Source organism: Phascolarctos cinereus, unplaced genomic scaffold (genome assembly GCF_003287225.1).
Source record: "Phascolarctos cinereus isolate Bilbo 61053 unplaced genomic scaffold, phaCin_HiC Scaffold_726;HRSCAF=1367, whole genome shotgun sequence".
Classification (NCBI taxonomy): domain Eukaryota; kingdom Metazoa; phylum Chordata; class Mammalia; order Diprotodontia; family Phascolarctidae; genus Phascolarctos; species Phascolarctos cinereus.
Genome location: NW_027556098.1, coordinates 293,124,568 through 293,146,898, shown reverse-complemented (window position 1 = coordinate 293,146,898; position 22,331 = coordinate 293,124,568). Strand labels below are relative to the sequence as shown.

General features: G+C 35.7%; 1 protein-coding gene across 2 annotated transcripts; it reads right to left on the bottom strand.

The window, feature by feature from the left end:
- Window positions 1–4,251: 4,251 nt before the first annotated feature.
- On the bottom strand, window positions 4,252–19,589 carry LOC110215023 (baculoviral IAP repeat-containing protein 2-like). 2 transcript variants are annotated; one of them, XM_020996194.2, is made up of 9 exons: window positions 19,472–19,589; window positions 13,622–15,972; window positions 13,419–13,518; window positions 12,612–12,690; window positions 10,869–10,917; window positions 10,212–10,454; window positions 6,175–6,429; window positions 5,060–5,101; window positions 4,252–4,956 (listed from the first exon to the last, which is right to left on the bottom strand). In XM_020996194.2, the coding sequence occupies exons 2-9, from the start codon at window positions 14,445–14,447 to the stop codon at window positions 4,763–4,765; spliced, it is 1,788 nt and encodes a 595-aa protein (XP_020851853.1). In that variant the 5' UTR covers window positions 14,448–15,972; window positions 19,472–19,589; the 3' UTR covers window positions 4,252–4,762. The 2 variants fall into 2 exon arrangements, with proteins under 2 accessions (XP_020851853.1, XP_020851855.1); XM_020996196.2 differs by lacking the exon at window positions 6,175–6,429 and having other exon boundaries at window positions 19,472–19,588.
- Between the last annotated feature and the right edge of the window lie 2,742 nt (window positions 19,590–22,331).

Here is a 22,331-nt window from a genome sequence, read left to right as displayed (position 1 = left end):
TGCACAAAGTCAATGCAACCAAGATTAGGAGGGAAGCAGAAAACTTGGAATTTTTACAACCAGGGTCTCTGAGAAGGGCCTCATTTCTAAAATATATAGAGAACTAAGCCAAATTTATAAGAATACAAGGCATTCCCCAATTGATAAGTGATCAAAGGATATGAAGAAGCAGTTCTCAGATGAAGAAATTAAAGCCATCTATAGTCATATGAAAAAATGCTCTAAATCACTATTTATTAGAGAAGTGCAAATCAAAACAATTCTGAGGTACCACATCACACCTATCAGATTGGCTGACATCACAAAACAGGAAAATAATAAATGTTGGAGAAGATGTAGGAAAATTGGAACACTAATGCATTGTTGGTGGAGTTGTGAAATGATCCAACCATTTTGGAAAACACTTTGGAACTATGCCCAAAGAGCTATAAAAATGTGCATATCCTTTGACCCAGCAATAGCACTTCTAGGGCTGTATTTCAAAGAGATCATACAAATGGGAAAAGGACCCACATGTACAAAAATATTTATAGCAGCTCTTTCTGTGGTGGCCAAGAATTGGAAATTGAAGGAATGCTTATCAATTGGGGGATGGCTGAACAAGTTGTGGTATATAAATGTAATGGAATACTATTCTGTTATAAGAAATGATGAGCAGGCAGAATTCAAAAAAACTTGGAAAGACTTGCATGAACCGATGCACAGTGAAATGAGCAGAACCAGGAGAACATTGTACACAGTAACAGCTACATTATGGTATCACTGACTTTGATAGACTTAGCTCTTCACAGCAACGCAAGAATCTAAGACAATTCCAAAAGATTCATGATGGAAATTGCTATCCACACCCAGAAAAAGAACTATGGAGTTTGAATGTAGATCGAAGCATACTATTTGCTCTTTTTTTTCCTTCTGTTTTGTCTTGTTTCCTCTTTCTTGTGGTTCCTCCTATTGATTCTAATTCTTCCTTACAACATGACTAATGTGAAAATATGTTTAATAGGAATGTATATGTTTTGAGGAAGGAGGTGGGGAGGGGAAGAAAAATTTAAAACTCAAAAGCTTATGGAAGTGATTGTTGAAAACTAAAAATAAACAGACAATAATTTTAAAAAATTACACAAGACGGTAAAAGAAAAATCTACCTGAAATCATATTCATCTGAATGTTTGAGTGTAGCATTTTAAAGTTTTTGAAGTTCTTTATATATTGTGTAGAGCCTCAAAACATGCCTGTGAGGTAGGTACTAAAGATATTATTATCCCCATTTTACCAATCAGGAAATCAAGACTCAGAAAGCTTAGAAACTTACCTATGGCCATTAAAGAAATAAGTGAGATTTGAACCCAGATTTTCCCAACTCCAAATCTGACAAATACATTGTACTGAGTATGTCACTATCTTGATGACAAATCTTCAATGAATTTTTATTGCCTAAGATAAAACACAAACTGTTCAGCTTGGCATTTAAAGCCTTCCTAAATCCTAACCCTAATCCTCCAACTCTAGTTCCAATGCTAACCTCAAATCCTAACCCGAAACTCTAACCCTAACCTAACATACTTAGAACAATGTATTTGTGAGATTATTTTTCCAACTGTTTGAAGGATGGGAGAGCAGAAACACTGAAAGCACAGAGACCAATTAAGAGGCTAACTATTAAGAGGTAATGAGGGCCTGAATTAGGGTACTAGCTGAATATAGACAAGGCCGCAGTTGCAGAAGATCTGGGGATAGAAAGATTCAAAAATGGCTGGCAGTTGTGAACCTAAGTCACAAGAAAGATTGTGGTTCCCTAACAGAAAGAGGAAAGTTTAAACAGCTGGCTCAAAGGAGAAGAGGCTATATGAAGACACAGAATGGTTTTGAGGTGTGGAGTAGGGAAGAAGTACCTTTTTAATGGATAGATGACTTTGATTTTCTCAGTAAAGTAAGGAAGGAGAAGCAGCATGGGCTGTCAGGGAGAAAAGTTCTTCAAACAGCTAATAAAGGAATGCAATGATAAACAGGGGGAAAGAAAAGGATTACAGGTCAGTAATGAGGGCCCAGTTAAGATTAGATAACATTAATTTTGGGGAGGCCTAATTAGCATGCTTGCATTACTTCTCTCAGTAGAATTCAGCCATATAGGAATAGGAATGAAGAAGGTGGAAGGTGGGGATAATCCAGGATTGAGGTTTGTCAAGGTATGAGCAGCAAAAGTATAAAAGGGCAAGGTATTCAAGAACAGAGGGCAGTTAAACCTCTCAACCACAGGACAAGACTGAAATGAGACTGGAGAAAAGTTAATAAAATGCCTCTCCTTTCATCATTATACAAGTAGAGAACTATGAGAGTTGTGTATTACATATGCTAACAGACCCAATATGGATGTTAGTTATGCTGAATTTCTTTTTTTTTCTTTTACAATCTTTGTTCAAAGGATGGTTTCCTAGATTGCAAAAGAAGGAGGGTTATATTCAGAAATGAGATGCAAGAAAAGTGAAGCAGAGCAGAGGGTGAGAAAGCAAGAAATTATTGAGGGATTGTAGACAGTCATGAGGGTGAAAGTTAAGTTTAGGACTGAGGCAAAAGCAGAAATGGAAGTACAGGATCATGACTGTGGTAATTAATGGTTATAGTGAGATCCAAAGTATGGCTGTCTCTGTGGATAGTTGAGGTACTATCATTGGAATTATTGAAATTGATGACCTGGGAGGTGAGCATTTTTGAAGGGACATAAACATACATATTAAAGTTCCTAAATATAAAGGGAGGGGTTTGAGTGAACTATATTTTGAGGAAGAGTGAGCTGGAAAGGTAGATGGAATAAACCTCAAAGGAGTAGCCAGACTTGGAGCAGATGATCAGGGATATTGTGTCTTCCAAACAATAGAGTTTCCATGAGAATAAGATGAAAAGTTTAAAAACAAGAAATTTAGGATGAAGGGAAATTTGTTGATAACAGAACACAGACTACCAAAAGTATAATAGAAAGGGAGGGCAGAAAAGAGTAAGGACGGGAATGGGTAGGATTGAGCTAAAGTATGGTGAGCAGAGAATGGTAGCAGGGGAAGGAGGTTCACATCTTGAGATATAGTGATTCTGAATTATAAGGATTTGAGGTACAGAAGACTGTCTTTTGAACAAAACAGAAGTTTCTGTATGTTTTCATCATTGCTACTAATTGAAAGTAGGGGACTCATTCTAGATAGGTGTATTTAAGAAGAGATTAAATGGGTTAAGATATTGGTGTTGGTATTTGGCAATTAGATTTGGATTTCTAGATCGTGGCTTAAAATATAGGAGTGATACTTCTTTATCTTGCTGTATAGAATTGTTGAAGAGCTGAAGAACAAATGTCATGAAGTTTAAAAAAAAAAGCAAAAGAGGATTGAGTATTCACATAAAAGACAGCTTGAGTTGTTAGCAAAATTCGAGACAATATTATTTAAAGAAAAAATAGTTTGTGAGGACTTAGGAAGAGTAGTAACTCCAAGAGCCACACTGGACTCCTCAAGAATAGGCCATGTTATGCTCAACTCATTCCCTTTTTGTCAAAGCATTACTACAGTAGATCAGGAGAGTGCTATGAACATTATCTATTCATTGAAAACCTCAAAGTCCCAAGTGTCTGGACCTTTGCACAGGCTCTCTGACAAGCCTGGACTGCACTCCCACCTCCCCTCCATTTTGTAGAAATATACTTTATATGTACATTTTTTTTCCTCCTTGAGGGCCAAGAAGGAAATAGTCTATTTCTATCTTTGTATTCTTAGCACCTGGCACAGTGTCTGGCACATAGTAGGTGTTTAATAAATGCTCGTCAGGGCAGCTCAGTGGCACAGTGGATAGACCACTGGCCCTGGAGTCAGGAGGACCTGCATTCAAATCCCATCTCAGACCAGACACTTGACACTTACTATCTGTGTGACCCTGAGCAAGTCATTTAACCCCAATTGACTTACCAAAAAAAAATTTTTTTTAAATGCTTGTCGATTTTCTGAAAGGGTAGCCATTAATGGTTTGATGTCAATGTGGAAAGAAGTCCCTAGGCTTCAGAAGTCAAAACGCTCTATCTTTGTCCTCATTCTGTTCAAGATTTTTATTGTGACTTGCATGAGTCTTGGATGGAATCCTAATCTAATTTTCAGATTGTACAAACCAAGAAGAATAACTACCACATTGGATAATGGCACTGAGATCCAGAAAGCATAGCATGGAAATGATTACACTGACAGTTTGTATAGTAAAGACATTTGGACCAGAGTAGCCTTTTGGGATTACTTTATTACATTATTCATTATTGATTCATTACATATGAAATTTCTCCCTATATCATGTTTTATTTCCCGTTTTACAAAGAGGTAGAGCACAAGAACGATGAAACACTGTATTTTTCAGTTCCCATCATAAGTCGGAAACGTTAAATAAAAACTCTCAAAAGTTTGTTAATTTACAAATTGCACACTGTGAAACGTGAAATTATTACAACTCCTCTAATAGTCTACATTCCTTTCTTTGTTCAGGAGCAAACTGTGATACTTCTTCTCATCTTCCCACCTTTCTGTCCTTCCACTCAATGTGTAAGCTACACAAATTTCTTATGACAATTAAAGAATAGTAATTCAATGTGATAATTTATTTTGGGTGGGAGAAAGGGAAAAACGAGTCAGAATAGAAGTTAATCAGGTACAAATAATAATAATCTTTAGTTCTGAAGGTTTAAAATGACATCTCAAATTCCTCAGCTATGAAAGTTTGGAAGATAATTGATTTTTCTTTATGAAAGAAACGTACGAACTGTGCCCTTGATTGTACTTCTACAAATAGGGCATTTTCTTAGAGAAGGTGCACATTCTTTGCAAACTACTAGATGTCCACAAGGAATAAAGACAACTGATACTTCTTTGTCCATACAAACTTTACATGTTCTTTCTTCTTGTAATCGCCTCAACTGTTCTTCTATTGACAAGTCTAAAAAGAAAAAATAACAATGAAATACAATTAGCTTTTTCACATTAAAAACAAGAAAAAAGCAGACCATTAATATTCATTTTAAGTAATAATATTATTTTACCTGAAACATCTGTTGCTGGAATATAATTTATGTTCTTTTCCACTAGGGGAGAAAAAAAATGAAAAAAAGTATTATCATATTAGAGATCTGCTTCTTAAAATATAGGCCACAGAGCATATCTTCAAAGAATATGGTAGTTAGAAGGAACCTCAGAGGCTATCTACTTAAATGAGAATCTCTACAAATGGCAGAAAAGTGATCTTTAAGTTTTTTCTTGTAAGAAAAAATAATAGGGCACCCAGTATCTCCATTGTATCCTATTCTACTTTTGGATAATTCTAATTATTAGGGAGTCTTTCTTTACATTGAACCTAAATCTGCCTCACTGTAACTTCTACCCATGTTCTTAGTTCTGCCTACTGGGGTCAAATCTACTCCCTTTTCCATAAGAGCATCTTTCAATACCTGAAAGCAGCTATTATGTCTTTCTTAAATCTTCTCTTTGAAGGAACACCCTGCCCTCTATCTTTGCAGAGGTTGGGGACTATGGTTGTGGAACACTATATACAATGTCAACCTTTTTTGATGGGTTGGTTAGTTTTGCGGAACTGTTTTTCCTCCTCTCTTTTATTCTTTGTTTCAAGGATTGGCTTTCTCCAGCCCTTAGCACAAAGCCTAACACATAGTAGGTGCTTAATAAATGCTTGTTGACTGACTGACCCTGAGAGAGGAAGGAGGAAGAGATATATTAGATAATATAGATGATGTAAAAGCAAAATATAATCAATAAAATTTATTTTAATTAAAACATTTTTTTTTCTGGCTAAACATTTTTTATATTCCTCCAACTGATCATCTGAATATTCTCTGGCTTATCTATGTCCTTCCTAAAATGTGGTACCTACCCAGAACTTAATAGAATAATTCAGATACGAATACACAGTACAGTGGAACCATCATTTTTCCAAAGTGTAACAACTGAGATTCAGGTTGAATATTGTAAGTATTTATGATATTCAAATAAGCCATGATGGGAATAAAATCCTTTAATCTTGTCACAAGGGAAATGCTTAAACTATTGACTATTACTTGGGTTAAAATGATCATAGATATTGATGAATATATATGGCCAATGATCTGTAATGTTTTAAAAAATACTTTTTCAGTAAACTCACCAAACAAATTCTCATGTAAGACTGGGTCAAAATCTCTGAGACATTTTTTGAATATGTTGGCTGCAACATTTCCTTTAACTAAGATGATATCAATCAGCATTCTGACTTGCAAAGATATCTGTGTTTTTTGTTTAATAGCATAATATTCTTGTTCACTGATCACAGTGGCAGTCAATAGGCTATCCAGAACAGGAAGCACACAGGTCAAATGTTGAAACAGACCCATTCTATTCTTCCAAATTAATGATAAGTCATCTTTATTGAAAAAGAAAAATACATTAATTTAAACATATTAACTCTAATCACAAAACTTCAATATTGCTTCATTTCCTAACTTTGTTTTCTTTAGTTGTTCTATAATCTTAAGAATCATAACTGACAAAATAATGAAATACATTTTTTATGCAGTCTTCATATGAAAATACAAAATAAAATAAGCAGAGATAGGCATCATGGTGAAATTGATAGATATAAGTTGAAATACAATGAAATTCAGATTTCAAAAATATAGCAAAATAACAGATATGGTACACAACTACATCTCATGTTTCAACAGAACCATAAAATTCATGATATACAAAACCAAGTTTAATATCTTTCATCTAAAACATCTTTTTTAATCTCTTTCTTCATCAGTAATATCACTGACCTAATCTGGGTTTAAACCTTGGTATTGTCATCAACTTTTCCATCTCTATCACCTCTCATAGATAGTTAGTTCTGTCAATTTTACCTTCCCAATTTAATTCATAGCCATCTTCATTTCTCTATTCCTACTGACACCATCCTAGTAAAGTCCTCATCCTCTTGGCTTCTACAATAGCCTCCTATTAGGTCTTTCCTCCAATGTGTAATAGGATCATAGATATTGAGCTGGAGGGAACCTTGGAGGCCATTGACTTTCCAACGATTTCATTTTATCAATGAGGAACCCGGAGCACAGAGAGGTTAAGCGACTTACTCGGAGTTACCTATCTCGTAAATGTCTATGACACAATTTGAATGCAGGTCTTCCTGACTCCAAGTCCAGTGCCAGATGCTCTACACCACATTAATCTTACTTATGTATGGTTTTGGTCATGTCTATCCTCTGTTTGCAACCTTTCAATGATTCCCTATAGCTCACCAACCAAAGTTCAACTCCTAAGCCTAGCATTCAAGGCCTTCTACAATATGATGGCAACCTACCTTTCCAGCCCTACCTTGTACTAGACCTGTCCACATACTTTATATTGCAGAAAAAAGAAACCACTTACTATCTCCTTCTATATGACCTCATTTTCTTGCTCCTACACCTTTTATTCAGACTGCTCCCTTTTCCGGATCATCCTCCCACCTCCCCCTATTCTTATGAATTCCTACCCATCCTTTAAAATCCAACTCAAATTAATCCTATACCTGAGCTGGTAATTCACTTTCCTCTTCTCAAATTTCAACTAGCAATTTGTCTTCTTTTAAACTATTCATGTTACTTTCTATTACTGTGATTGTGTCATAAAATCTAAGACAAGAAGGTAGACCTACACGAATAATTATAATAAAGGCAGGCTATTATACAAGATAAAATTAATTTCCAATAATGCTTATGATGTAATGAATCTAAAACAATTACATATGACTGCAGTAAGAAATTAAGAGTACTGACTATTCCTTTCCTTGTCCTCAGATTTCAAATATGAAACATCCAGCATAATTATTTTTCTAACTATGAAGTAGAATAAGAGATTTCAAATGTCTTCCTCAGATTTATGCTTCCTTCAATTTTATAAATCCAGAATTCTTCTATATTTATTTTTATAGTAATCTGATAAAGCCATTCAGCATATAGAGGACTAGACTTGGAGATAGAAAGACCTGTGTTGGAATCCAACCTCAGATACCTATTAGCTATGTCACCATAAAGTAAACCATTTATTTTTTCTGAACCTGTTTCCTCAACTTTTAGAGGAGAATAATAATAGGAGTAGCTATTGCATAAGGTTATTGAAGACTCAGATAAGATATCTAGAAAGCATTTTGCAAACCTCAGGTTCAATAAATATTAGTTGTTATTATTTTTACTACTATTTAACATTATGTTGTAGTGCATAGAGGCCCAGCAAGACCTAGGTTCAATTTCTGCCTCTGACATAATGACTGTGTAACTCTGGGAAAGTAACTTAACTTCTTAGTGCCCCAGGCAACTCTAAAACTATAAGTTGCAAAGTCAATACTCATCTAGAGCACTCTAAGAAATTTCCTTATTTAAGTTCATTATGCCCATTAAATAACTTTTTTCAAATAATTATATAATTTTATCCTTAAAAACAAACGAAAAGGTTTTATTTAAATTCAAGGTATCATCATCATTATACATACACGGTAAACTCTATTAGACAGTGAGCCTCATTAGAGCAGGGCCCTATCTTATCTAAATATTGTATCTTTCTCAGTTGCTAATGCAAGTACTCTACACAAAGTGGATACTTAATTTTTTTTTGGACATATACAAATTACTATAATACAAGGTAAAATTTGATAAGTACAAGACATATAAACAAGGTATTATTCTGTTCCTTAAATCAAACAAGTACTTATTGAGGAATTACATGCAAAGCACTGAGAATTTAGAAAAGAAAAAGACCATTGAAGCTTCAAGTGGAAGAGATATGATATGTGAACTGGGTAACCAGGATTTCAACAAGTGAAAACAAAGAAAGGGCATTTAGTCCAAAGGGACAATATAAGCATAGGATCACAGGAGGGGTATTCTGGAGCCAGGCCCAATAGAGAGCCAATTGTTAAATATTCCATGTAAGCATTCACAGCTTGAAATCAGCAAATGCTTGATTTATTATTTTACTGATTTTCTAGGCTTAAGAAAGTGATGGAGAAAATGTTAATAATGAAGATTAAACTTAAAAGCATGTCATGGGTACTTTTTTTTTCCCAGAGAGTTGGTCATTAAACATTTGCTAGTATACTGATGGCTGGAATAGACCTTAGAAACCATCTAGTCTAATGATCTCAAACATTTTGGTCTCAGACCCCTTTATACTCTTAAACATTATTACTGAGATTGTGTTTATGTGGGCTATGTCTATTACAATTTACTGTATTAGAAATTAAAATTGATGAATTTTAAGTCATTACTAACCTAAATTTAACTAATTTAAAATAGTAATAATAAACTAATATGTTAACACAAATAACATATTTTTATGAAACATAACTATATTCTCCCTACCCCACAAAAAAGTAGAGTAACTTTGTTTTATTTGTTTTTGCAAGTTCTCTTTGGTGCCTGGTTTAATAAAAAACCACTGAATTCTCATATATGCTATATGCAATGTTACCATATGTTATTTTAGTTGAAATACATGAAAAAAATAAGGCCTCACAGCTATGTAGTTGTGGAATATTCTAATAAGCAAAAAAATCTTAGAATTCTTATGAAAATAGTTTTGACCTTGAGGATTCCCTAAAATGGACAAGGGTCCACAGACCACACTTTGAGAGCTGCTGATATAGTCCAATCATTCATTTTACAGATAAGGAAACTGAACTTTCAGCTTTGGACGATTTTAGGAATAAAAAAAAGAAATAATACTGTGGAAACAGGGAAAGAGTATCCAGAAAGATAGAAGAACTAGAACAATATAATATGCATATGTAACTAACTTTTCTTTTTTTTTTATAGGTTTTTGCTTTTTATTTTATTTTTTTTGTTTTGCTTTTTAGGCAATTGGGGTTAAGTGACTTGCCCAGGGTCACACAGCTAGTAAGTGCCAAGTGTTTGGTCTGAGGTCGCATTTGAACTCAGGTCCTCCTGACTTCAGGGCCGGTGCTGTATCCACTGCGCCACCTAGCTGCCCCTGTAATTAACTTTTCAATTAAATGTGCAGTGACACACCAAGTAATCAAAACATCATTTACACTTGATTTTAGGATGAATTTCATAGAAGAGGGAGAAGAGGAATACATTTTCAAGCACTAAAAGTAATTTTTACACTTGTTAAGAAGAAACAGTTTCACTAAAATCAGTAGCTCATATATACCTGATTCTATTTCCTCAGCTTGTTGTTCTTTCTCCTCTTCCCTTGTTTCATCTTCTGCCTTAAGTAAATCTGATACAAGATCATTGACTGTTTTGTAATTTTCTCCAGTTGTTAAGATTTTACTTTGAACTGTCTGTTTTATTAGCCTTCTATGAAAGCCCATTTCCAAAGCTGCTTTGACCACAGATGTATTCATCATGACTGCATCTTCTGAATGGTTTTCTCTTGGTCCAAAATGAATAACTATTTAGAACGAAGAATTTTATGAAAATTATAATAATTGTAAATGATTCAATTTGTAAAAATATTCAAATATTAAAGATATATAAATCAGAATTACATAAAATTGGCATTTTACACATTAATTTATCTGATTTATTAAGTTAAATATTAAAAAATAATTACATATGACTAAAGTTGAGTAAGTAAAAAAGAATATAGAAAATTTCCTTCTCCCAAATCCCAAAATCCAGTATATAGTTTATTTTTAAAAATATTAAATGGAAGAAAGAAAACAAACTCAAAATTGAACATCCTTCAATTTTATAACTGTTTCATGTATTTATTTTTATAATGATCTTGTAAACCCTTTATATGTTTTCTTGACAATGTAAAATAATGAAATTTAAATTTAAGGTACATTATCATAGTACATACTTGGTAGCTCAGCACTTTCATCCACTGTAGTGTCTGATGTAGATAGCAGCTGTGGGATAAAAAGACTACATAAGTAAAAATAAATCTAAAATTACCTTCCTATTGCAAAAATAATTGTTTGATACATATACTCTAATGCTAACAGCAAAATTATGTGTGTATGTGTGTGTATATACTACAAATAAGACACTAAACTATTTCATTTATATTTAACAATCCAACTCCAAGCCCTAAATTATTAAGATTTTTCTCCTTGTGGCTCTAACCAAAGCTATATTTTTCTTTCTCATCAGTAAGATAAGGAAAACAATGGTTTTTGGGGGCTTTTTTTTAAGATGCCTTCAACAAATATTTAATAACTATGAGAAAGAGTCACTGGGTCAGCCTTTGTGGTAAGCACACACACACACAAACATATACATGAAGGCATCATCTCATCAGTTATGATCACTGCTATTTTTCAGTTTCCTAATCCTCAAACTACAATGTCACTTTTTCAAAAAAGCTGAATTTCCAGGAAGGACAGACAGAACAGCAAAGATTTCTTCCTACATCTTAATATAAGTTTACATAGTTTGACTATTCGTTTTGGCTGTTTTTGGTAGGTATTTTTTCCCAAAAAATGGGGAAAACATACACATCTGCACACAAAACTATTTTTCCGTAATCATGACATACTAGAAAGAGCATTGGTCATAGAGTCAGAAGGTGTATAGAAGTCTCATCTCTGATACTTGTTGGCTATTTGTTTAGCCTTCCTGAACTATTTTTCTTATCCATAAAATGGGAAGAAATATACTTATCTCATGGGTTGCTATAAAGATGCTACTTCGCAGGCATTAAAAAACTATGTAAATATTAGGTACTATATTTACAGCTAAGTACTATAGTAGATAGTTTGTTGTTCCTAGAATCAGGAAGAGCTGAATTTAAATCCAACTCAGATGCTTAGCTATATGGTGTTTGACAAGTCATTTAATCTCTCTTAGTCTCAGTTTTCTCATCTGTAAATAGGAGTAATAATAATAGCACCCACCTCACAGGATTGTGGTAGGGATAGAATGAGACTAATATGTAAAGTGTGTTATGCATATTTATGCTACATATATATGCTATCTATTGTTATTAAATACAGATAAATTTGCATTTATCAATTTTTTTCTGTCTTTTCTTGGATTATTCTTGCTTTTCTAAATAACAAAAAAAACCATTATAAAGCAAACATCCACTTTGGGTCAAAGATATTTTTATTTCATTTGTGTGGAAATAATGCAGATTACAACCTATCCAACAATGAATAGAGAGTTTTGCCTGAGGTTCAAACAAGTCAAGGGCCTTGATTTGCCCATTCTCAAATAGCTACTATCAAGGGAAAGAGTTAAACCTAAGCTCTTCCTGACTCCAAGACCAGCATTCTATATAGTATACAATACATGCTGCCTCTTGGATTTTTTCTTTAAGAATAGCTGAATTTATTCAACTTCCTGAAATCATCAATTAAAGGAAACCCTAGACCAAGGGTAGGTAACCTGTGGCCTCGAGGCCACATGTGGCGCTCTAGGTTTTCAAGTGTGGCCCACTGACTGAATCCAAACAGAGAACAAATCCCCTTAATAAAAGGATTTGTTTGGTAAAACTTGGATTCAGTCAAAAGGTCACACCTAGAGGACCACATGGGGCCTGGAGGCAGGTTCCCCACCCCTGCCCTAGATAAAATTGACAATTACAAAAATGTCTTTATACCTGTTCAAGAAGACGTGGATAACTGGCCTGAATTTGACAGATGAACTGTTGTCCTTTCATTCTGTTCAAGTACTCACACCTAAAATGTTAATGAATAAATTAATGCATGAAAAAGCACCTTTTAAACACTTATTATGTGCCAGGTATTGTGCTTGGGGGATACCATATAAAAGCAAAGAGAATCTCTGCCCTCAAGGAGTTTATATTCTAGTAAGAGAAGATAACACAATTTTGAGAGCTGATTGACACAACCTTTCCAGAAGCAAAGGCACAGTTGATTTAATCATGGTTCTCAGATTACAAGGGATGAAAGGTGGTGTGTGCGCTACCGTGATTGGGGAAAAGATGGCCAGTGTGTAAGGAGATAATGGAATGGGTAAAGACAAAAAAGGTTTTGAGGTTTGAAGAGGAATCAAGAGAGCTCATGACAGATTGATTAAAGCAGGAAATGAGGTCATCTTCCCCAGGGTAGGATGAGGTAGTAGTTTGAAATTGGAGCTGAAGAAGAGAGGATATTTGAATCAACTGATCAACCAACACTGAGAAGTATGATAATCTGTTACTCAGTCAGTCAATGTGCTAGGCACAGTGCTAAATGCTAGGGATACAAAGAAAGACAAAAATCAGTCCCTCAAGTTCTCAAGTAGCTCATAGTCTAATGGATGACAATCAGAAATTGAAGAAAAGATTACTATGTAGTAGAGAGGGGCCAGTTTATGTTAGAGAACAGGAAGCTCTAAATTTATCCATTTAAACAACCTTTCTCATTATTATAGAATTTTACAAGGAAGAATTTAAAATAATCACCTTGGAAACCATTTGGCATGCTCCACCCAAGGATCATCTCCTGATTCCCAACACCTCAGTCCACCATCACAGCAAAAGCATTTGACATCATCATCGCAACCTAACAAAAAAAAAGTGAGCCAAAACTTGAATGTGCACAACCAATTAAATGAAAATTTACTGGCTAGCTATGAATATTTCTTCTACTGAGTTAGGGTTCTTACCTATATAATAAAAGCCAGCACTTGCAAGCTGCTCTGGATGAACTGGAATTTGAGGTGGCCAGGTCACAAAGGTTTTCATACGGGCTGCATGGGTTTGCATGCTCAGATTAGAAACACTGAACCTTGATGCTTCTTGGATTTGATTTCTCAGGAAAGGACAGTTAGGAAAATGTCTCCGATGTTCTGACATGGCATCATCTTTTGGTTCCCAATTACTTAGTTTCCCACCACAGGCAAAGCAAGCTACCATGTCTCCTGGTCCTATGTAGTAAAAACCAGCTTTTGCCAGATCTGATGGTGACATAAATGTCAGTGGCCATGTCTGGTAAGTAAGAAATCTAGCTTCTTCAGTACTCATTGAATGACAGTAGGGGCTGGTGTTCAAAGGAGACAAATCCTCAACTACCCTGGAAGTCACTGGCTCCAGTGGAAAACTATAATAAGAACCACTGTAATATCCACTCTGTTTTGAACTGGGAGATAATGAGCATGTGTCATTATTCATCCCTGAAGAAGAAAATGCAGACTGAGAGGAAAATCCTAGATTGTTAACTGCAATCAAATTCTGAATAAAGTCACAGCTAGGATATAGCTGTTTATGTTTATCAATAGCATTGTCTCCCTGTTTCCAATTATCCAGCATTAAGCCACAACAGAAACATTTAACTCTGTCGTTCACACCAGTGTAATAAAATCCAGCCCGAGCAAGACTTCTTTCTGAGATTGGAACATTGACTGGGAAAGCAGAGAATGTAGATATTCTGTAGAGTTCACAAGAAAAGTCGAATTTCAGTTCACATAGGTTGCTATCTTCTGCTGTGTTCATGAGATTCCAGGGGCAAAAATGGGACAAGTCTTACCTCTGGGGAGGTAGTTTTGTGCATCCTTCATGGTTTTAGTACCAGGCTAAAAACCTGGAAATGAAATTCTTTATAATTTTTCATGCCAAATACGTGAGCTTCATGGAGATATCCTAAATTTAGTATGGTAGCTAGAGACTTCACATACTTTGAAAGTGGTGTAACACACTTTGAAGTTACATATCACCGTCTTTATACTCTTATATAAGTGCCATTATATAAACTTAATGGTTAAAGTTAGATACCTTTGGAGGCGTGTAAAGTGTTTTTGACCACTGGGTAGTGTCAAAAGTTACTTCAAAAGTACATACTTTATTCCAGGTAACTATGATGCAACAGTATACCACCAGCCTTTAATAGTTAACATATTTAATAGTGTTTGACTTACACAGCATTTTTTTGTTAGCTCTCTATGTTCAACAAATGCTTCTATTTTGTCTAGCTTTCCTTGAAAGATCAAATACCAAGTCAGCAAAATGCAGCATATAGTTCCCAGAAGCATTCATTCTCCATGTGCAAGTTTTATTTTTTTTCTGAGTAAATCCATCTTTATCTAAATTTAACTTTTCATCCATCACTCTTCCAATGACCATGTGACTGAACTAAATATCGGACCCTTTCAGCACCTCATAGTTTTAGTGTAAGCTGTGCTAATCAGACAATATCTGGAACATTACAGATGTTACCAGGAATCAGAGTTCAGCTCACAAAAGAATTGTACTTGCTACCTAGAACTATTCTTCAATGGAATGGACTGCCTTGTAAGGTGAGTTGTTTGAGTCATTAGATATGTTCACACAGCAGTCACATGACCTTAGGGATACTATAGGGGAGATTTATTTACTGGACAGAAGGAGTTGGAGTAGGCAACCTCTAAGTCCTTTCCAATTTTAAATCCTCTGATTCTGTGATCTTCTTTGGTCTTACAGGTCATTTGACAACTACTTCATGTACCACCACTGACTTCTTCCCTGCTTTCTTTAAACCTTTCATGCCAGTCAAAAATTCTTGGTCTTGTTATTTTTTCATCCCCACAAATCTTTTTTAACATGACACATGTCTTATTTGAAGATTTAGTTAACTTCACAAAAAGTTTGAGGCTAATTCTTTGCTCTAAATAATTCATTTTTATACTAATAGAAAATATTCACTTCTCTTCACTAGAACTGTTAGCACTGGGTGACTTTCAAAGGATTATTGACCTTGATATGACCACTTATATTTTCTATATGCCACAATGAGATATCAATTTTCATTATGTTATAGTTAGAGCATTTATCAATGAACCATGTTTCAAAATTTAACAATCATTAGATACCAATAACTTTAATTAACTATTTTCTTTACTCATGCACAAAACTACCTCCCTGAGTTTAGACTATGTCCCTTTTAAGGGTTTACGTCTCCATTTTGGTATTTTTGGTCCACAAAAGAAAGTGAAAAAAAAAAAGAGAGAGAGAGAGAGAGAACAAGATTCTTCTCCTGTAAAATCTGTTAAAAAAAAAAGAGAGAATTTTAGAATACAAAGTATTCATAGGACATATAATTTTTATAAATCATAAACTTGTAAATACGACTTAATTTCAAAAATCTGTCATGCAAATTCCTTTTCAATACACACTATTAATATTAACTCCATTATGATATGACCCAAATCATAGATTTAATTTCACATAAATGAATTGATTTTGCTCTTTTTGGCCATCATGAAAAAACCCATCATTGGTTATGAGACAGAATGGGAAAACATACAAGTGGATAAACTCAAATTTATTACCATTATTGGAGGCTCCCTCATTTAAGCTCAGTATCAAATATTTGAGAGCAGTTCTCAAAACTAAGAAGTGGATTCAAGTTCAATCTCTGGCAAATAGTAGCTGTGTGACCCTGGGCAAGTTTTTTAACCACTAAATGATCTAATCAAAAATTCAGAGAAGGTCCTGATCTGCATTGATAGAGGAGAATTCTTAGGATGAGCTCTGTATCAATGAAACTACAGGCCTCGTCCTATCCCTCTCAAATATTTGCCTTCGCTGATACACAGAAGAACTCTTTACCGAGTTTCTGGAGTTTGCAAAGAAGAAGCAACAGAGTAAAGAGTTTTCTGCAGCAAAATTAATTCTAGGGCTTTTGCCCTATTCCCAACACAAAATCTTTTTTGAATTAGATATTAATTTTAACAGAATTTTTGCAAGGTTAAGCATCATTAATTCCATGATCTGACTTGTCTAAACTCCATAATCACTTGGTCCACAGAGTAATCCCAATATGAAATATTGTAAATGGGAAAGAAAAAGAGGATTTCTTCAGTAAGGAGAATGGCAAGACAGCCTTGGGTGTTAGAGGCAGGAAAAAGAAAGTTCATGTGGAAGAAGTTTTCCAAAGGGATATGGAAAAAAAGCAAAGAGATACTGTGTACTTTATAATTCTGCTTCTGACTCTAGAGATAGTGGGACCAGTTTAAGTGGATACAAATTCAGTTTTCCTCAACCAGTTGTCTTCCCATAAATGGTAGGAAGAGGGACAGGCAGAGCTATGCTACTTTCTCCTTCTCCACATTAATTTTTAGTCTAAGATAAAACACAGTATTGTGTAATTTCCCTTTGGAATACATCTTCTATCCCCTCCTCTGCTCTCTGCTCTACTTTCCCACACGAAGAGTGTTGTGCAGGCACCCCCTGCACAATGATGCCCCGATGTAAGATGATCCTTCACTCTAACATGGATTATCCAATTGTCCATATATAAATATTCTTCCTATGGAAATACCCGTGTCTGTCTCATTTAATGTAGTATTTTTAAGTAATCAAAGATATGAGGTAGGATATATCTGTATTGGCAATAGTTTAGAGCAAAGGCTCTGCTACAAGTTAGTCAGTGGCTTTACACAAATATATAGAATAGCCTGTTTTTTAGAACCAATCTAAAATACTAATGCTGTGTACATTAGGCAAGACCAGTCTAAAAGCCTGTATTCCTTTCTCTCAAATCCCATGCACTCCTTTGTTGACAATCACTGCTGGCAAAATGATTCCCAAGTTGGCACTTCCCTCCCTAGCCTTCTTTCTCAACCATCATCTGCTATATAGCTTTTTCTGGATGTCCAAACCAAGCCCATCAATTTTTACTCCCAAACCGAATTTCCTTATTTCTATGTTCATAATATCAACATATGGTAAATAAATCTTCAAAATTCACCTCATATCCAATTACCAGGATTTGTCAATATTTTCATTCACAATATCTTTTTTTTTCTTTTTTGGTGAGGCAGTCGGGGTTAATTGACTTGCCCAGGATCATACAGCTAATAAGTATCATGTGTCTGAGGCCACATTCAAACTCAGGTCCTGACTCCAGGGCCAGTACTCTATCCACTTGCTATCTAGCTGTCCCCACAATATCTTTTAATAATAAATAAGGTGTTAATTAGATATTAAGTATTAGTAAGATAGTATTGCCACTACCTTAGTTCACACCTAGACTTCTGTAAGTCTTTTAGTTTTCTTCTCTCAAATTTCTTTCCTTTTAATTTTATCTATATATTGTTACACATGAATTTTCTGCTTTAATCATTTTACTCCTTTACTCCAAAACTTCAGTCATGGCTTCTCAATGCCTGTAGAATAAAATGCAAACAACTTCAGCTTTTAGAACAGTCAGTCTGTCCTAGTGGATAGAGAACTGACAATGAAGCCAGGAACACCTGGGTCCAAGTCCCTCTTCTCACACATATTGGCTGTGTCTCCTCACTCCAATCTGTTTTCCACACAGTTGCCAAACTGATATTCTGACCGTGTCACTGCTTTACTCAAAAAATCCTGTGGCTTTCTATTGTTTTCAGGATCAAATATAAAACCCTCTGTCTGGTTTTTAACACCCTTGACAACTTGCTCCAACCTGTCTCTGCTATCTTCTTATACATTCCCTCATTCTCTTTTTCCATTCAGAGAGGCTTTCTAGCTATTTCTCACGCATTTCCTCTTTCCTTTATAATTTAGCTGCCAACCTCATCACTCCCCTTCGTATCCACAGCACCTAGCACAAAGTTTGGCACATTTGGCCCATGCTTAATAAGCTCTTCAATCATCTACCTCTTCACCCTCTTTTATCTATGCCTAGTAAACATTTCCCTTTCTAAACAAGATTCACAGATCAGGAGGATTCACACACACACACACACACACACACACACACACACACACACACACCCTCCTCCTGGTGGTCATTGATCTGGCATCCTGAGAGGGTACTTGAACCTTAAGAAGTGGCTCCAAGGTGGATAGGATGCTTGATTTTAGAATGGAGACGACCTCAGAGGTCATTCAGTCCATTTTACAGATAAAGAAACTGAGGCCTGGAAAGGAAAACCGCCTTACCTAAGGTAACAGAGAGTAACAAGCCAAGCCAGGATTCAGACTACTTTGCACTGCGCCCTGTATGACAGGGTCCATAAGAAGGAGCAGATGAAGGAAAGAGCTAAACTAGGTTTAGGCCAGGCCAGGAGCCTTGTTCTTGGGGTCTGGCATTCTTGGCTCTGTGGGCAGCTGCTCCCCAAGGCTTCACACTTTCCCACTAGCTGTGTAGCCCTGGGTAAGTCTTTTAATCTCTCAGTTTTCTCATCTGTAAAAATGATGAGGTTGACTTCCATAGCCTCTAAGGTCCCTTTCAGCTCTAAATCTATAATTCTATGATCCCCATAGCACAGCCCCGCCCATCCTCTGATTCCTTCCTCTTCCCACCTCCCCCAGCTCCCCCTCCCAACTGGGACTATTTGAATGGTCCAAAATTAGCAAATCCATTCCACAGTCCCTGTGCAGAGATTTCAGTGGCCCTCCCCACCCCCACCCCCCCAATTTGAGTAGTGACTCAGCACCAGGTGAAACCTTTCCGTATAAACTTCAACCTTCAACGCTACTCACATAGATGCTCCAGCTAAAATACGTTAAGAAAGGCAAGAGTGGTGTTATAAAAGACTCGAATCAGCACAGACCTGCTTCTCCCAAGCCAGACACCTCGTCTGCCGAGAAATAAGTCTTCCGTGATGACTGTTAACAACGACTGGCAACAGCAAAGGGTCATTCGCTGTTCAGTAGTGCTAAACTTTTTAAATCATCTCAGTTCCTCCCTATTTTAGCCCGCCCCTCGACCTTTGAATGAGGTGCTTTCCTCATTCTAGGGGAACTCCTAGGGCAAAAACCACTTAAGACTTCCCCTTACTCAGCAGCCACACTAGGGGAATTCCATGACACTAAACCATTTAGTATTTCCTGACTCTCCTAAACGGCTCGACAGTAATAAGTAGTATAGAAGAAGTACTGTGATAAGAGATATGTCATTACTTCCTATGATTAGAAGAACCTTCTTCTCTTCCCCCTCTCCAAAAATATACTTTTGGTTTAAACGTTATTTAGTTTTCCATTTTTAAGTCACCACTTTTTCAGACCTTTAGGTATAAAAAACCCAGAATAGTTTTCTTTTAAATTGTGGGTTTTTTTTAAATGTCTTTTTTTTTCCACTTCTGGTCCCAATCAAGATAAGATTATGAACATAGGTGTGGGAGGAGATTTTAAACTGGTTATTAAAATTGCTCCACTTTGCCCTTTCATCCCCAATGGAAGTACTTTATTTGAACTGGTTTTTTGCTTGAAGTCTAGAATCTGACTACGGGGCACCCTACACCTCCCTCAACTTTCCAATCTGCTGAAAGCTTCTACAGTAGACAATTTAGGCAGTGCTAGCTAAGGATAAGCTAGATAGCAAAGGTATCTTCTAAATGTAAACTACAGTGTAGTTATTATTACATCTTCCTTCTTATTCTTTCAACTCCCCTCCTCCCAGGAAGATAATCTTAAAAAGTTAAAAACTTTCCAAAATTCATATTCCTCCTGTATCCTTCCTATTCTTCAGAAATCCATCCTTAAGTAGAAGTAAGCAAGGCAGATACCCTTTAGCTACTCAGAGGCTGGCTCTAAGAATGTGAATCTGTGTCAATAGGACCAAGGTAATCAATCCACTATGGTCCATAGCAGCCTCCAGAGTGTCAAATGACTTTCCATAGTCAATATAGTATGATATATCTATGGAAGAATGAATCACTTTTTTAGTGATTAAGTTTCCATGTTAGAGAGATTTCAGTTTAGTCTACAACTTTCTACCCACCCTGGAGTCAAAACAGACTTCTAGAGTAGCCCCTGAATTGCTCTGATCTTTTCAGAGCCCTCCAGTTGAATCAAAACTTTGAGAATTGTTTCAGCCTGTAATGATACCCCTCTACACTCTTTGGCCGACTTCTAAGATTAATGTAAAATTAAATTTGATTCAATAAAAAAAATTAAATTTGATTGGGGATAGGACAGATTCCTTTTTCTATTCACTTGCTCTCTCATTTTTCTTTTCCTCTTACCATTTCAGTATGCTGCATATAACTGTCTAACACCTATAAATGCCATTTTTTCCCCAATTCTCATTGTCCCATTTTTTTTTCAGATATCCTTCTAAAGTTAGGAAACAAAGAAAGTGTTTTAGAAAATGGTGAGATGGACACCCTATTTATTCTCCATATGTATCTTCTATTTGTTCTAAAACCAACATTACTATGATTTATCATTCCCCTTCTGCCATTGGTCATGTAGGATGGAAGGTGAAGAATGGCTTTCACTGACCACTAAAAGCCATCAAGAGGAAGTAATATATAGCTAAACAATAGTAGCTGTGAAAAAGATCTTGGGGTTTTAGTGGACCATAAGCTCAACATGGGTAACACAGCAGTCAAAAAACTAGGCTGCATTAGAAGAAGCATGGTGTCCAGAACGAGAAAAGTGATAGTCCTGCTGTCTTGGTCAAATTACATATGGAATATTTCATTCAGTCCTGACTGTTGCATTGTGGAAAGTATATCAATAAGCTGGCATATGTCCTGAAGATGGTAAGATGACAACTGGGGTGGTGGGAGGTTAAACATTATGCCATACAAAGACGAACTGAAGGAACTGGGAATGTTTAGCCTGGAGAAGAGAAGACCTGAAAATGATGTATAAGTCTTTTCAGGTACTTGAAGGGTTGTTATACAGGAATTCTGCTTAGTCTCATAGGGCAGAATGAGGAGCATAGAGATAAAAATGTAGGCATTCAGGAAAGCAGAGAGGAAGAGATTTAGGCTTGACAGAATATAAAGCTTCCTAACAGAACTATCCAGAAGTGGATTTGGGTGCCTTGGATAGTAACAGGTTTCCTAGAGACTGGATAAATACTTGGTTATGTTTTAGATGAGATTCTGGCTGAATTACATGTCCTTTGAAGTTCTTCCGGTTAACAGCAGAATTGAAAGTGAAACTTAAGAGAAGGAACAGGCTATTTTAAGTACATGTCAGTCATTGTGAATGATTGCTGGGAATTTCCCAGTACTGTGATAGCCACATAAGAATTTTCAATGAAGTACAAGAATCTCTGCTTGAATTTTTAAAAAGTGATTCCCCACAAATATTGTTTGAAGGTCTACTGTCTGAGAATGAACAAATTTTAACATTAAAAAAAATCTAACAAAGAAATATCTAGCATTATCAGAGAGTTATATCTTATCAGTATTACTGGTGAACAACCTTCAGTTATGAAACCTTGATACTGGACTTTGAGAACATGAGAGATTTCAGTTTATAATCATTAACTGCTTTCCATGTATAAGTGGATGTGACAGATGTTTCTTAGGGGACTATATCTGCTCCTAAGCGTATGTTTCTTTCAATACTATCATAAAACCATAGATTCAGAGTTGTAAGGGATCTTTGGACTAGGTCATTTAGTCCAAATTGCTTCTTTTATAAATAAGGAAAATGAGGCTCAGAGAGATGTCA